Here is a 15,381-nt window from a genome sequence, read left to right as displayed (position 1 = left end):
AGACTACACTATTTGCTGCTACTGCCACTTTAGCTATAACATGATTACCGGTAGACATTACTAACATTCAACAATTATTGGATCCGTAGCAAATTATTCATGTTTGATGGAACATTAATATGCACCATGGCTGTGGCGTCTGGAGAGTGAGTATTCTGTATTCCAAAAAAGCATTTGAAACTATTGATTGCAGTGTTATTTAGGAGTTTAGAAACCCATAAAAGTGTGTGCAACGACCCCATTAAATACCCTTCTTTGGACCAATTAATTAAACCCGTTGTTTGTATTCTCCCCGAACAGTTTGCTGATCACATCCATGGGTCACATTAAGTTAACAGACTTTGGCCTGTCAAAAATCGGTCTGATGAACATGACCACAAACCTCTACGAGGGTCACATGGAGAAAGATACAAGGGAATTTGTTGATAAACAGGTGAGGCTCTGTCATATTTCAGACACCTTCCAAAAAAATAACACATTCTAAACCTTTGTTGTTGATTTTCTTGTGCAGGTGTGTGGTACTCCAGAGTATATTGCCCCAGAGGTGATCCTCAGGCAAGGGTACGGGAAACCAGTCGACTGGTGGGCGATGGGAATTATCCTTTATGAGTTCCTGGTCGGTTGTGTTCCATTCTTTGGCGATACTCCAGAGGAACTTTTTGGCCAAGTTGTCAGTGGTGAGATCATATTTACCTTCTCCTTTCTTCCGTCACATGCAGCTGTTTTTACAACGGTGATTCCCAACCACTAATGTGCCAAGATCATTCAACTTCACTTTAATTGGTCTCAAAAATGTTTCCATTTCCAATAATTTATCTTCATCAAGCTAGGCAAGCAATTTGAAAGGCGTCTCAGGAAAGTTCCCAGGTTGTAGCGAACCCTACATGTATTGGTAAATTTTCATGTGTATGAGTACAAAAAAATATTTATACGGCCATATTTAGTTGAACACAGTACAGGACATGCATAAAGAAGCACAGTAAATGTTTGTAGTACGGTACAAAACACAATAAAGTAAACAGTCCACTATCAACATACAGTTTACTGTATACTCTGTCCTCAAATTTGCAGATGATATCATTTGGCCTGAAGGAGACGATGCTCTACCAATGGACGCTCAGGACATGATTACCCATCTCTTGAGACAAAGCCCGCTAGAAAGACTGGGAACCGGTACGATTTAGTTTACTGTTCGTCGTTATGTAAAACAACTCCGCCTGAATGTTTTTTCCCCTTCTCAAAACCACTGAAATGTTTATATCACTCCATGGTTGTAGGTGGGGCCTCAGAGGTCAAACAGCACGGCTTCTTCGTGGGTTTGGACTGGAATGGACTATTACGACAAAAAGCAGAATTTATCCCTCAGCTTGATTCTGAAGATGATACAAGCTACTTTGACAGTACACTACATTTGAGATTATATTAAACCATTTTTGAAATGCAAAAAAAAATTCAAATTGAGTGCCAGACGTGATTATAAGGATGTTGTTGCATCTGTTTTCAGCACGATCTGAGCGCTATCATCATATGGCATCCGATGAAGATGAGGAAACCAATGATGAAGAGTCTTCAATGGAAATCAGGCAGTTTTCCTCATGGTCGCATCGATTCAGCAAGGTAATGATGCCAAAGCAGGTGCATTGGAGAGATGGAAAAAGTCCACATGATTACAAAATGTTATTTTGGTTTACTGCTTTGGCAGTCAAGCTTGAGATATATTGATGTGTGTGAGTGTGTGTCTTGACTGTTTTTTTCAGGTGTACAGCAGCTCAGAACATTTGGCTACACCATCCAATTTGAGCTTCTCATCTGATCGCAGTCACAGCGAGGACAAAGAGGACCGTGTCGATGTTGGAGGGCTTAGTCCCTCGATAGGTCCAGCCGACGGCGTTCTAGAGCCCAGACTCCCGGGACGCATGGCCAGGTACTCACACCATCTTCAGATTCAAGTTCACTCTGTTCACTTTCCATCAGTCACTATTGATGATAATGATTTTGCAGTGTTTCCATGGGTGCCTTTTGACATACACGAAACGAGATGAATTTGTTGTATTTTAGACTCAGCCAATCACACCAAATTGTCCAAATTTTGAACTATTGGAATAAATGGATCCCTATTCATGACATTTTAGCAAAATCTAGCCGAAACACAACAGGCCTGGGTTCAACTGTCTTTGTTTTTCGCTAACCTACCTGGTCGTTTGGGTTTTGTAGCCTCTGCTCCTGGGCATCGCCTAGGTCCTCTCACTCTGATAGGAGCACCAGTCCCCTTGTGATGAGTAGCACGCACAGCCTAGAGATGACACCCCGCTTTGCTGTCTCAACCGATGATGAGGGTAATTACAAACAGATACTGTATCTTGAGTACAGGTTGAGTTTTGTCTTTTTCAATCGTTTGTCCGCATAACTTGTTCTCTTCCTCGCAGCTGAAGTCGTTGTTTCCAAACTTCGAAGGATCAGGATCCGCAGCAACAGTACAGGGGCCAAACACTCATCCCCCAAAGAGCCAACGGGCCCACGGCGATTTGGTAACCAACTTGAGACACCAGACAGACAGCGTCTTCCGTGTGGAGGCAAAGTTCCCAAGTCTGCCTCTGTTTCAGCTCTGTCGCTCATCATAACAACAGGTAAAAGCAAAAAGCATCTTAGTCCAGTTGGTGGAGAAAGGACCCTGATTTAACAAGAGTCTGTGATGTTATTTTTATGACAGACGACTCTCCCAGCGGCCTCCAGCCCAGTCCCATCTCCCCAAGGTCACTGTCCTCAAACCCTTCCTCTCGTGACTCCTCCCCCAGCCGAGACCTGTCCCTCAGTCCCGGTAGCATAAAACCGCCAATCATCATTCACACCTCGGGCAAGAAGTATGGCTTCACAATGCAGGCCATCCGCGTCTACATGGGTGACAGCGATGTCTACACGGTCCATCACATGGTGTCGGTGGGTGGTCTCTCATCACGCAAAACCTATCAGCGACCCTTTAGGGGGGCTTGAGATTCCAACCTTTCATCCGTTTTGTCACCCATTCGCCGTACTTGTGTAACAGAGTGTGGATGAGGGCAGTCCCGCCTACCAGGCAGGGTTACGTACTGGAGATCTCGTCACTCACGTAAATGGAGAGTCCGTCCAAGGACTGGTTCACACCGAGATGATTGAACTACTGTTAAAGGTATAAATCCAATTGTATAACTGTATTGTACTGATGTTTAATTCAAACACTTTTGTACAGTTCAAGTTATTGCAAATAGGGGGCGGAGTATTTTTATGATCTATTTAGGCTCATACATTAAATCTGTCATGCAATGATATTTACAGAGTGGCAGTAAGGTGGCAGTCCAGACCATCGCGCTTGAGAACACGTCCATCAAAGTTGGTCCAGCCCGAAAAACCAAATATAAAGGAAAGATGGCACGTCGCAGCAAGAGGAGCAAGAGGAGAGATAACTATGATCGGTGAGATACCTATTCGGGTTCAGTATGGTTGCATATCTGTACTCTTCACTATTTTTTGATACCTTTATTCTACTAGTTATGTTAGATGCCCATTAATGTGAAAAAATACACACCCGTACTTGGATACTTATTTAATTTATACATATACGCCACATATGACATACTTCTGTTAAAATAGCTATAGAAACATACAGTAAAGTCTCGTTATATCGATATTCAAGGGAGTCTGAAAAAATATCGATATAACCGGGACTATCGATATATCCGACCCTGTTTGCATGTAATTTTCTCCGTGCGTGCATAGAAATAGTATCGATATAACCGGGACTATCGATATATCCGATATCGATATAACGAGACTTTACTGTATTTAGTTAAACAGCAGTTGAAAACTGTTCGTATTCCTTCAGAGGTTTTAACTTTTGGCGTCGGCCATCTTGCCTTATCGATATCTCGCCACAAACACCTTGCATTTGTTTCGGTGCATTCCAAAGTCGTGGTCAACGATATCGGGCTTTTCCATGATCTGACGGAACTGCCGAAAGAGATAATCAAATATTAATTTACCTGTGGTGCAATGCATTCTTTACATCAAACATGACGGAGGGTTGCAATATGGACTGTTAGAACATGAGTAAAATTGTAAAAAACATTGAAAACAGGATGCAAAAAAGCATATTATCGTTTTCCAAGAAACAAATGAATAAGTCTGCAGAGGGTAGTGACAATTTGTTGCAGCAAATTGCTGTTAAATATTAAAAAAAGTTATTATCCCGTGAGTGTCCTTGAGAGTTTTGAAAGGTGCCTAGAAATTAAATGTATTATTATTATTATTATTATTATTATTATCATTAGATAGTGGGAATGATTTCTGTTGGAGCACATTGGAAATCTTCAAAGCAAAGAAATTTGTTTAAGTAGACACGAGTAGGAAACATTGTGATAAATCTGTTCCCTTTGTATTCTCTGTAATACCGTACAATATCAAAATAGCACAGGATTGGTTGTGTAGTAACTAAAGAAAATAGAAAATGTTTATTTTATGATATATTTATGATATATATATATTAGAAACAATACATTTGACTCAAATAATGGTTTGTCATCTGCAATTTAGAAATATCATGCTCCAATGAATGTATTTAGGTTTATTTCAATCAGTTTTGTATACTGCATAGTACTATACTTGTATTCTGCAATCTAGTTAAATCTGCCCCATCAATTTTAGAATTTGGCCCCATTTTCAGACCCAAGGGGGCCAACTCGCCCCCTTTTTTAATTTCCCAGATGCACAAACCAGTTTCACAATACACACGGACACATAGAGGCTTGTGGAATTGTCGGGGAAAGTGTTTGCCTTTCTCTTCATTTCATGGAGACGTCTGCTAAAATATATTCAAATATAAAACTGAAAATTGAAAACGCCAACTTGAAGACATTAAACGGCTTAATGTGGTGAACTCTTCTTCCTCTGCTGGATTACTTGTGGTCATGCAGGAGACGCAGCATCTTAAAGAAGTTATCGAAGCAGAGCACTGTGATGCACAGCAGTCGCAGCTTCTCGTCAGGTCTCCACCACTCCGTTTCTTCTAGTGAGAGTCTGCCAGGTTCGCCGACTCACAGCCTTTCTCCAGGCCCCTCCACGCCCTGCCGAAGCCCTGCACCTGACAATCAGGCCTTTGGTATGTCCCGTGCTCATATTCAAGAGATTAAAAATATACTTCAGAAAACAAAGAATGGCATAAGTCATCATGTATGTTTGGGGATATGCCCAAGGAATGAAGGAGAAAATGCAGGAATGGATATTAAGGTCAGATTTGGTGGCTGTATTATCTTTTGTTCTGTTTTATAATCTCAAAAACACCTGTGTGACTAAAAATGGTTGCTGTTTTCAAGCAATTGAAACTGGTTTGTGGATTGGAACAATATTGGGAAGGTTTTTAACTTCAGTTTCTGTCTAACTTTCCAGATAACTCTCCTCAGAGCACTTCTCCATGTTCCAGTTCTCCTAGCTCCCCTGCCACACACATCCGTCCAAGTTCTCTCCACGGTTTGGGCTCCAAGCTCAGCACACAGCGTTACAACAAGGTGGGCCGACGGAAGTCAACCAGCAACATCCCCCCTTCCCCCCTTGCCTGTTCCTCCTCTTCCGCACAGCCGCTTTCTCCGCAGCGCTCTCCTTCACCGTTGCCAAGTTTCGGCAAAACACTTCACCCCTTCCATGGCAAAACCCTGTCGCCGCCCACCATCGTAAGACACGTCGTACGGCCCCGCAGTGCAGAACCACCTCGATCTCCCCTCCTCAAGAGGGTCCAGTCAGCTGAGAAACTATCTGGAATGTATCACACCGATAAAAAGTCTTACACCGCACGCAGGCACACCTTGGAAGTGCCCTTTTACAGTGAAGGGGAGATACTTGTTGACTCAGAAGCGGACGGGAGCTTCTCCGGCTCTCACCAGGGGGTCGACCACTCCAGACTTTGCAGCTACTTGGGCGGCCAGAGGATTTGGGACTCTGGGCCCGAGCGATCAGAGCAACTGGTTGTCATGCGAAAGCTCAACCTCTCGGAGCGCCGCGACTCCTTCAAAAAGCAGGAAGCGGTGCAGGAGGTGAGCTTCGATGAACCCGAGGAGAAGACGAGCGCCACGGCCACCCCCGGGGTTCAACTAACGCAAGCCCAGAAACGGCTGCAACACAGGACCACTTGGCTGGCTAAGACTGGATCGCAAAACAGCCAGGAGGTGGAGCTGCAGGTGCCGACGGTAAAGAGGTTCACCCTCGTACCCCAAATCGCCGTGCAGGGCTCGACAGAAAGCGAGGAGCAGGATGAATGGGAGCCTTGTTCAGACGGGGAGGAGGCCCAGCAGGAGCTCACCGTCACTTCGTCTCAGCCACAGCAGCTGGTGGACCTCCTTCGTGATAAAAGCTGCAGCCAAGAAGACGACACATCCAGTTCCATTCAAGTCGGACAATCGGCCGCAAAATCTGAGTGCAGACATGAGGCGCCACAAAAATTGGGTGTGAACAAGTGACAGATCACCTTGCATTGAGGGTGATGAAAACAGTGGCAGATTTTACTTGAATTTTTTCACTGTACATATTTGCTTTGTGGACCTGCTGGTCGTATTTATTACAGTTGTATGGCACTGTGCGTTAAGTGCAAGGGAGGGAAGGTCTTAATGGTTGAACAGCCAAGGTTCAACTTTTTTTTAATCCATGACATGTGTTTTATTGCCTCTGACTGGATGTCATTCACTTTTATTTTTTATAAATGTCTATATTTTTTAAATAAATTCCTGTGGTACCATGTAAGTTGATAATGCTGGGAATTGTTATTGGACCAAAACGTTGTTTTTAGACAGTGATGATGTTCATGTTACCCCGCTCCCCCTCCCCCTTCACATTGTTTGACCTTCAGCTTCCGTTTGTAACACAAGGCGAAACACCCAGGACCTTTGACCTTGTGTCCACACTGTGACTAACATGGTGGATATGTTTTTTTTTTTGCATGGATCCTTGCATCATATACCCATCCATCTTGCTGCTTGCTTTGGATTCCTTTAGCACAACATAACAACATAACTTGCCCTCATTGGTCTGCACAATCAAGTAAAAAAAGGACTGGAAAACCGATTACAATCTTCCACTTGTTAAAAACACATATTAGTGGAGTGGTAATGAATGTAACGTTGGTTAGTCATCTGAATATTGCAGCTTTGTGTTGGAGTTAAAATACTGACCGTGTTCTCTGCTGCTTGCAATTCATGCTCAGAACATTGTTTTGTGTGTGTGTGTGTGTGTGTGTGCGTGCGTGTGCACGTAAAACTCATCTGGAGCTCAGTCATATCTTTTGAATTGGATCATGTGCGCCAGTTTACTATCCAAAACTGTTTTTTCCTGTTGTTTGACTGTGTTTAATACAAAGCAGTGTGTCAAAAACACAACCTTCAACAGCCAAATTGAAATCCATGTCTTCTTTGCAACCGCCGTGAGTGATGTTTTTTTTTGTATGTTAGCATACAACATGGTATTGTTTTTCCACTTCTGTTCAACAAATAATGCTAAATGTTTTGATTTGTATCTTTATTCACAAATGTGAGATATCTTGCTTTCATGCCTTTATTAACCGTGTTCAAGTTTACAGCATGATTGGGGAGTGCATGAAATTATTCAGACATTCATTTTGTACTTTTGGCTGAATGTGCGAGAAAATCAGAAATCTGAAACCAGGGCTTGTTAAAAACATGTTTTTGTACATGTATTTTGTGTATAAATGTCTATTTTCATAAGGTTGTGAACATGTTAAAAGGACGAGACGCACAAGGACAATGATGACAAGTTCACAAAGTTTGCCGTCAGGAATGTGGCCTGTAATTCAACATAGTTTTCACAATCTGTTCCTATTATTAACCCCCAACCCCTTCCCCACCGCTCAAGTACAGTACTGTACTTCAGTTTGAATATATGGGATTGTTTACAACTAAATTCAATTGTACTGTACAGATCTTTAGTCTTGGCTTCAAGATGGAACTACCCTTTTTCATACCTTAAATGAATCTTACAAAAGTCGTTGTTTTTCATTTGTTTCTCGCATTCTTTTTGAATACACAAAGCTAAATGCAAAACGTCATATATCTAAATGACTTAGAGTGTGTTACAGAAGAGGATTAATGTCATCTGTAACAATGGATTTTTCATCTCATTTCTCCACTGTGTGTATTAGCGTGCGTGCGTGTTTTAAAGTTGCCGTATTTATGAGCAGTGCGTGGATATTGACGACAACAATACAATTCGGTGATCAAGACTTCCAATCAACAGGAAAAGTAATAGACTGCACATGACACCTGTATTTTGCAAAAACACCAGAGCGAATGGTGATGGTTGAGGTCAGGTTACACTAAATTAGCTAATTCACTGCCATTCACGAATTTATTTGGGAATTGAAAATATGACGCAAAGTGCCATTCCCGAATTTTGGGCGTTTTGCTTTTTTATGTATAGCTGCCGATAAAGCGCTGGCCATGGCCTCTGGCCATGTTTTTCTTTTCCACAAGGGGGCAGCATTGCCTTTCTTTGCATGTTAACGCTTTGTTCCAGCTTCAACTGTTGTTCAAGCGTTGTATAAACCAATATGTATGCATTGCATTTTATTTTGGACAGCCACCCCGTCTTTTCAAGCTCATAACACCAGACCCATATAATTTAGAAATTAACTTTTTTTCTGCTGATAGAAGAGAGTCGAAGGTTTCGAACGCTGTATTGAATGTTTATGTAATCCTAAAATTAAATATTCTGTGGTTCCTGGAATTCAAGTGACAATGATAAAAACCCTGGCACTTTTTGCACGTCTGGTAGTAAATTAGTTAAAACTGATTCAAGCAGCCCTCTTTGAACCTGCTTTATGATCATACCTCTGTGATTCGCAAGGTCTTTTTGATATGAAAAAAAAAAAAGGATTGATATTAATTTAGCAGTCCGGCATGAAAAATGACTTCTAAAATCTTTGTTCTCCAATTGTGCCTTCTGATAAAGCGGAAGTCAATTCATAAACCCTATTCTCAATGTAGTATTTTGATTAATTATTGGGTTTTTAGATTATGAATTAAACTGGACAACCACCTACCTTTATACACCTGAAAAATCTGACAACACTTAACGTCCCTCCATTACCCCAACCGAAGTGAGGTCATGAAAGCAAGCGGACAAGGAGCACGTGATGATTTCCTCGAGGAAAGCGGCACACTTGTAAATGTGCACGTTTTTTTCCTGTGGGCGTTTCTGTTCAACGCATGCTGCATGAAACAAGCACACATGTAATACTACTTGATTGCATGGTATATTGGCGGTGTCGCCCAGTACTGTATTATTGTGGAAAAAAATAAATTTGTATTTCTCTTCGACCAAATCGTGTGTTGGGCCTGTTGTTTGAAATCCAAAACTACTGTGGACTCTGCACAGCTTGTTGCTCGTGTTTGGGTCACGTCAACAACAACAATAATAATAATAATAATCTGATCATCCGTACCGCTTATTCCTCATTAGGATCGCGGGGGTTGCTGGAGCCTATCTCAGCTGTCTTCGGGCACGAGGCAGGGGACACCCTGAATTGGTTGCCAGCCAATCGCAGGGCACACAAAGACGTACAACAGTCACTCTCACACTCACACCTATGGACAATTTGGAGTGGTCAATTTGCCTGCCATGAATGTTTTTGGAGTGTGGGAGGAAACCGGAGGACCCGGAGAAAACCCACGCAGGTCCGGGGAGAACATGCAAACTCCACACAGGGAGGCCGGACCGAACCAGCGACCTCTGCACTGTGAAGCCGGTGTGCTAACCACTCGACTACCGGGCCGCAATAATAATAATAATAATAATAATAATTATTATTATTATTATTATTATTATTATTATTAATAATAATAATAATAATAATGTGGCTGCCGCTACTCACCCACAGAAAAACTTTATCCTGTGACTATACAGTGACCTTGAGAATTTTGAAAAGCACTTAGAAATCAGTGACGTGCGGTCAGGTTCATGGCTGGTGAGGCACTGACGTCATCATAGTCAGATTTACAAACATATGAACTCTACAGAGTAGTTTATTTAAAGAGTTTGATGGTTCTCTTTATTTGTAAGTAGGTTCGTTGTCAGATCTTCCAGGCAGATGATGCGCAGAGCTTGATCGTGGCGTAGAGTCGAGCAAGTCGTGCTGTGAAACTCCGTGCGATGCTGAGCAGGTCTCTGCGAGCGGTGCGTCTGTCTGGGTCTGAGTCCGAGATGAGTCTGATATGATTCTGCCCCGTGGTTCGCCCAATCTCTCTGTCCCGCGACAGCTCCTTTTATACAATTTTCAAGTGTGTGCTATGCGTCAGGGTGAGACGCACATCAAGGAGATCAAGGAATTGAAAGACATGGAAGGGTTGAAAAGCGCACTTCAAAATCATACACATGTGTGACGCAACAGGGCTCCCCTCCTGGATCCGAAGTCGGTGAAAGCGATGAAGGAAAAAGAAATAAAAACAAAAGTCATTCTGCGACATGGTGAGGCCAGGCAAGATGACGGTCACCGGGCATGGCAGGCGTCGGTGGGGTGGTTTCCGAGGAGGTTTCGTGGTGCCTGAAGTCGTTGTACGGGAGCACGGCAAGAGTGCTCTACGACTGCCAGTTTGAGTCGATCGATGGAAACTTTCCTCGCGGCCGTCGAGTCGATGCCGGAAGGTCTTCTCACCGTGAGTTGTTCGGCTGGGATCGGTCAAGTCGGAGAATCGATGAGGGATTGTGAGGACGAAGGTGCGTGGGGTTGGCCATGCTGCCGGGCACGGACAGGCCGGTCATCGGCGACGGTGGCGATGATCGCGCTGACGTGGCGCTCTGCAGGACGCTGAGGAAGAACGCTGACGTCGGCGGCCGAGTCGGCCATGAAGCGTCTTCCCGAAGTCCGATCGTGGACATAAGCGATGTCCGACGATGTCCGATCGTGGACATATATGATGTCCGATCGTGGACATAAGCGATGCAGCTAGTTGCAGAGTCGCCAGGCGAATTGGACGATGTTGGCCATCAGGGTGCGGCAGGTTTCACGGTGGGGTCGGGGCGCCCACGGGTGGTGGCGGCCCATCGGGAGCTCGGTTCGAGGGGTCTTGCTGTGAAGATGCCGGGTTCAAGGGCGGCTGGGAAATGTGTTTTTTTTCCATTTGGAGAGTTGATACACACGTGTGACGCAACATATTCACCATTTGATTGGCAACAGTTAACGTATTTTGTTTAAAATTTCATGTCAGCATTTTTTATATATACAAACTGTAGCATAGAAAAAAATAATTTAAAAAAAACGTTTTTATCGTGTTACCTTTAGTCCATGCGCCGCTCCTTCTGAAGAAAGGCATGGATAACTTCTTTGTAGAAGCCTTCCTTATCTTTCTTCAGTTTTAAAAGTCTCTCTGTCTCAACGGAGATCACTGCCAGTGAAGAAAGTCGTCCTTGATCAATCCTGTTCCGACTGTATGTTTTCAGTGCTGAGAATGACAATCTCGTCTACTTCTCCAGCAACAAATGGGGCTGCACCGATCTCCTTTTTAATGTCATTTCTAATGACATCACCAACTGCTTCAATTAAATTGTTCTGTGTTCTGTTTCACAGGCTAGAAACTACAGTGGATGTCCCAAAATGACTCGCGAGCCTGTCATCTTTCTCAGCGAAAGCATGTAATAGTTCAACATAGTTGCCACGATGAGCAGAGCCTTTACTTTCATCATTTCGACGAAATGCCAGCTGTTGTTTGGCAAGGAAGCAGGTGGCATTGATGAGATCTTTTAAAATCTCCCGGTTCTCCTTTACCTTAGCATTGTGGATGCTGATGTTGAGTCTTCGCTCATTTTTGATGAGGCTCCGTTGTAAATTTTTTAGGTCGCAATATCCCATTGGAGTCCAGACATTGTCACAAGTTGAGAACAGAAGGCAGGAAAAGCAGAAAAGGCGCTTTCTTGCTGGACATCCACACAGCCAGCCTTTTCGTGTGTACCAGTCCGTCTGAAAAGAGCGATTATTGTGTCCCGTTGTCTGAAGCAAACCTTTTAGCTCCGGTGTTGGTCTTCCTTTAATTATTACCTCCTGCTTCGATTGAAAGTCCAGTTTAGAAAATTCTTTCAATTTAGATATGTAATCCTCCATTCTGAAAGTGAGGCCAAGCAACACGAAAAAATGACTGCAGGGTTGCACTTTACTTGCTAACTGTTTACTGTAGCTTTCTGTCTCTAATTCTATTATTCTGCAGACGTGGAGTAAGAAGTATCTCTGGAATCACAAGCGCCCCCTGCCTGTCATGAGGCGGGAGAACTGTGTGCCTCACCTACGCACAGCGTTTTGATAAAAATAAAACAAAATAAACACTGGAGTACAATGTTTAAAATGTACAATGACTCTACATTATATACACCAGCTAAACTGTAGAAATTTAGTTCATATATTAACGTGTTTGAACGCTTTAATAGCGATATGCAGAAGGACACCAATGCGGTCTCACTGCAGAGCAAGCCAGCACAGTAAGCATAGTGATTGCGCAATCCATAGTGAGCATCAGCCGGCTGGTGCCTCACTGCTCGTCTCTACTTAGTATTTGAACGGTAAATGTGAAAATTCAGCGATTTAGAAAAAAATCCTAAAACGGTGAAGTTAAATGGACAAGAACTTTAAAGTACAAATCACTAAATACATATAACTGTTTAATTTATTTTTTCATTTGATATTTCCATGACAGCTTTCCATGATGACAGGTGAGGCACTGCCTCCCCTGCCTCCACTGACTGCACGTCACTGGTTTCAACAATTAATATTGTCAGCCCGGATCATTTTCCTTTTCCGACCGAGAAGAAGCAGTGTTCTACCCATGCCGCAGGGGGGCAGTAGTGAGCTGAAAAAATATAGTTACTGAAAGAGAATAAGCTGTGTGTCCTTCATAACAGCAAATATGGCGACTGCTACAAAAATAATTCAAAAGCTTCGAAATTTTCTATCAGGGGTAAGTGACTGAAACACTGTCTTATGATGAATCCAAGACAGGATCTCCCAGAACATCAGATCTTTAAAATGCATCGATCGATGTGTGATACTGGACAGGGTTAATTTTTCTGCAAATGAAGGCAGCAATCGTGAAAGCAAAATTATGACGTGACAACAAAACCAATGTTTTAGACGGTATTAATGTAATGCTTGAATTTATGGATGTTGTCAAAGCGGACATGAAGGTAGCTGGTGTGAGAGAAGAGGATGGACAAAACCGGGTTTAGATGGAGGACATTGATTCGCTGTGGCGACCCCCGAAGGGAAAAGCCGAAAGGAAAAGAAGAAATAAGAAGATGGTGTTAATGTAATGCTGTTTTGTATATTTACAGCGTGACCTTCAAGGTAAACTCCAGCTGCGGTATGAAGAGATAGCAAAGAGGTTAGTTAGTTTTGTAAATCTGTGGAAATTACTAGGTGATGTTGCATGACAACAAACACAATTGTTTTCAGTCTCATGTGACATTTCAAGTTTATGAATTTACGTAATGAACTAATGTTCACTGCGATATAGAATTATTCTACGTCGTCATGGGGCTGCAGCTGTGCTTACTAGTTTACATGTGTTTTATGTTTATGTCCAAGAAGGGCTTTTCATACAAATATTAACTGAAAATGACTTTCTTACTGTGTTGGTTGTAGGTAAGGACATTATTGTCTGTATTATATTGACTTTTTTTCCCTCCTGGAGAACGCAGCCTCCACCCAATTTGGCCCAAGGGCCAAGTCACAAGTTTGCAGACAACTACTATTTCACCAGAGATGGACGCAGAGAATCTATGCCTCCCACTGTTGTTATGTCCTCACAGAAGGCACTCACTGCCGGCAGGTAAACAAAAGTTTACTTTCTAAATGAAAAAATATAAATTGAAATAATTACTCCCAGGGTCAAACGGTTATCACAATGTAAAAATGACATGTAGACAGGAAGTAGTCTCGACTTTTTCCAACGACTAATTCACCTGTTTAATAATATTATTATATAATATATATATATATTTTTGTCCTCAACAGAGTCTGTAGCACTTTCATACATTTCAGTATAATCCGCTTCTGCTTGCTGTCATATCTAGGCATATATTGTTGAATTTAGGACACAAAGATTTGAAAATGAAATGACATGTTCAAATTACCGGTATATGTAGTCGCTATAAACAACGCACATTATTTCGCTAAGTTTTTGTGACGTAAAAAAACGAGACAAAAAACTTTTCTAAACCTTTTCCACCATTAACATGGCTTTTTGGAGAAACTGTACAACTCATGTCAGTGTCTACGGATGGGTTACATTATTTCCAGGTCAAGTAATTTCTTATTGTCTTCCAGCCAAGTTGTTGCATCAGCTAAGACTCCTGTGACTCCCGGTGCAGTGTACAAGCAACCAGAGCTCTCCACAGACCAGCCGTATCTCTGATTTTGAAAATAAAATAAACTTTGACATATTAGTAACTTATCAACCCACAGAACTTGTTCCTGCAGAGATACACTCATTCTTGTGGTTGTATATTGCAAATGTCATAAAACTGATTCTGTATCTTTATTTGTCCCTGTTGGTCATTCATTGTTTTTCTTGCATTTGCAGTTGCCATCCATTATTTCCAATGCACATTTCCGCATACACAAAACACAGGTCATACTGTTATAGGATGACATGTAAGCTGTACCTATACTTTTTCAGCGTCCCCAGCAGGTAGAGTTGGTTTTTCCTGAATATGACGCCATACACTTAAATGTATACAGGATATACAGTATACAGTATTTGAATAAATAGGAGAATGCTAATGCAATCGATCACATATTGTATTGTAATGACCTGAACAAAATTCAGTACATCCATGACACTCAGAGTGAATTATACACAAGGTGAAGAACACAATTTCTGAAAACAGAAAAACCGACTTGGGTTCAGGATATTACCTTATACACAAGAAGCCATAAAGACGAAAAGTAGAAATTGAACATACAGATTTTAAGTCAATTGATTGACTCCGTAATTTGAGAGTATATTGTGTCCGATTGAAAGTTGGGAAGAAACTTATGGCATGTAAACGATTTAACTAAATATAAACAGATGATGCAAGGATGTAGAAATAATTAAAAAAAAAAATACAATTTATTTCGTTCCATTTTGCATATACAAAGAACCAACTCTAGTTTTCACGGTTTACAGTTAAGAGCATTGTAAAGTAAAAAAAATCCCACTGAAGACAAAATTATGATGCAAAATAATTTAACGTTATACAGTGTAGCAGCGGCGTGATATGTATTTTAGATGTAAAAAGTAGGAGTAACTGATCGCGTTATGTGACGGCAGTGCATTATACTCCATGTATCAACACAAAAAGCTGATTCTTGAACGATGTGTT

At 42.0% G+C, this 15,381-nt stretch overlaps 2 protein-coding genes across 4 annotated transcripts in view; both read left to right on the top strand.

The window, feature by feature from the left end:
• The window catches only part of LOC148895855 (microtubule-associated serine/threonine-protein kinase 3-like), a 41,321-nt gene extending 31,972 nt beyond the window's left edge, over nt 1-9,349 (top strand). For all 3 annotated transcript variants that reach the window (XM_088999982.1, XM_088999984.1, XM_088999985.1), the window contains 13 exons: nt 301-433; nt 512-677; nt 1,072-1,173; nt 1,278-1,400; nt 1,505-1,617; nt 1,758-1,924; nt 2,215-2,336; nt 2,427-2,627; nt 2,711-2,937; nt 3,044-3,166; nt 3,313-3,449; nt 4,947-5,131; nt 5,419-9,349. In XM_088999982.1, the coding sequence (XP_088856108.1) occupies nt 301-433; nt 512-677; nt 1,072-1,173; nt 1,278-1,400; nt 1,505-1,617; nt 1,758-1,924; nt 2,215-2,336; nt 2,427-2,627; nt 2,711-2,937; nt 3,044-3,166; nt 3,313-3,449; nt 4,947-5,131; nt 5,419-6,482 (2,863 nt within the window). In that variant the 3' untranslated portion in view covers nt 6,483-9,349. The remainder of the gene's footprint in view (nt 1-300; nt 434-511; nt 678-1,071; nt 1,174-1,277; nt 1,401-1,504; nt 1,618-1,757; nt 1,925-2,214; nt 2,337-2,426; nt 2,628-2,710; nt 2,938-3,043; nt 3,167-3,312; nt 3,450-4,946; nt 5,132-5,418) is intronic.
• Nucleotides 9,350-12,864: 3,515 nt separating this feature from the next.
• ndufa7 (NADH:ubiquinone oxidoreductase subunit A7) lies at nt 12,865-14,555 on the top strand. Its single transcript, XM_089000911.1, has 4 exons — nt 12,865-12,974; nt 13,348-13,397; nt 13,707-13,844; nt 14,342-14,555. Exons 1-4 carry the CDS (start codon nt 12,924-12,926, stop codon nt 14,427-14,429), a joined length of 327 nt encoding a protein of 108 aa, XP_088857037.1. The 5' UTR covers nt 12,865-12,923; the 3' UTR covers nt 14,430-14,555.
• The last annotated feature ends 826 nt before the right edge of the window (nt 14,556-15,381 follow it).

The sequence above is a fragment of the Hippocampus bargibanti genome, linkage group LG07 (assembly GCF_051943395.1).
Source record: "Hippocampus bargibanti isolate YZ-2025 linkage group LG07, ASM5194339v1, whole genome shotgun sequence".
NCBI classification, from domain to species: domain Eukaryota; kingdom Metazoa; phylum Chordata; class Actinopteri; order Syngnathiformes; family Syngnathidae; genus Hippocampus; species Hippocampus bargibanti.
The sequence above is the reverse complement of the archived record's forward strand: the minus strand, read 5'-3'. Positions and strand labels throughout refer to the sequence as shown.

Coding starts and splice junctions, on each gene's coding strand:
- ndufa7 (XM_089000911.1), top strand. CDS start 12,924: ATGGCGACTGCTACAAAAATAATTCAAAAGCTTCGAAATTTTCTATCA. Junction 12,975..13,347: donor TTCGAAATTTTCTATCAGGG/GTAAGTGACTGA, acceptor GTATATTTACAG/CGTGACCTTCAAGGTAAACT. Junction 13,845..14,341: donor AAGGCACTCACTGCCGGCAG/GTAAACAAAAGT, acceptor ATTGTCTTCCAG/CCAAGTTGTTGCATCAGCTA.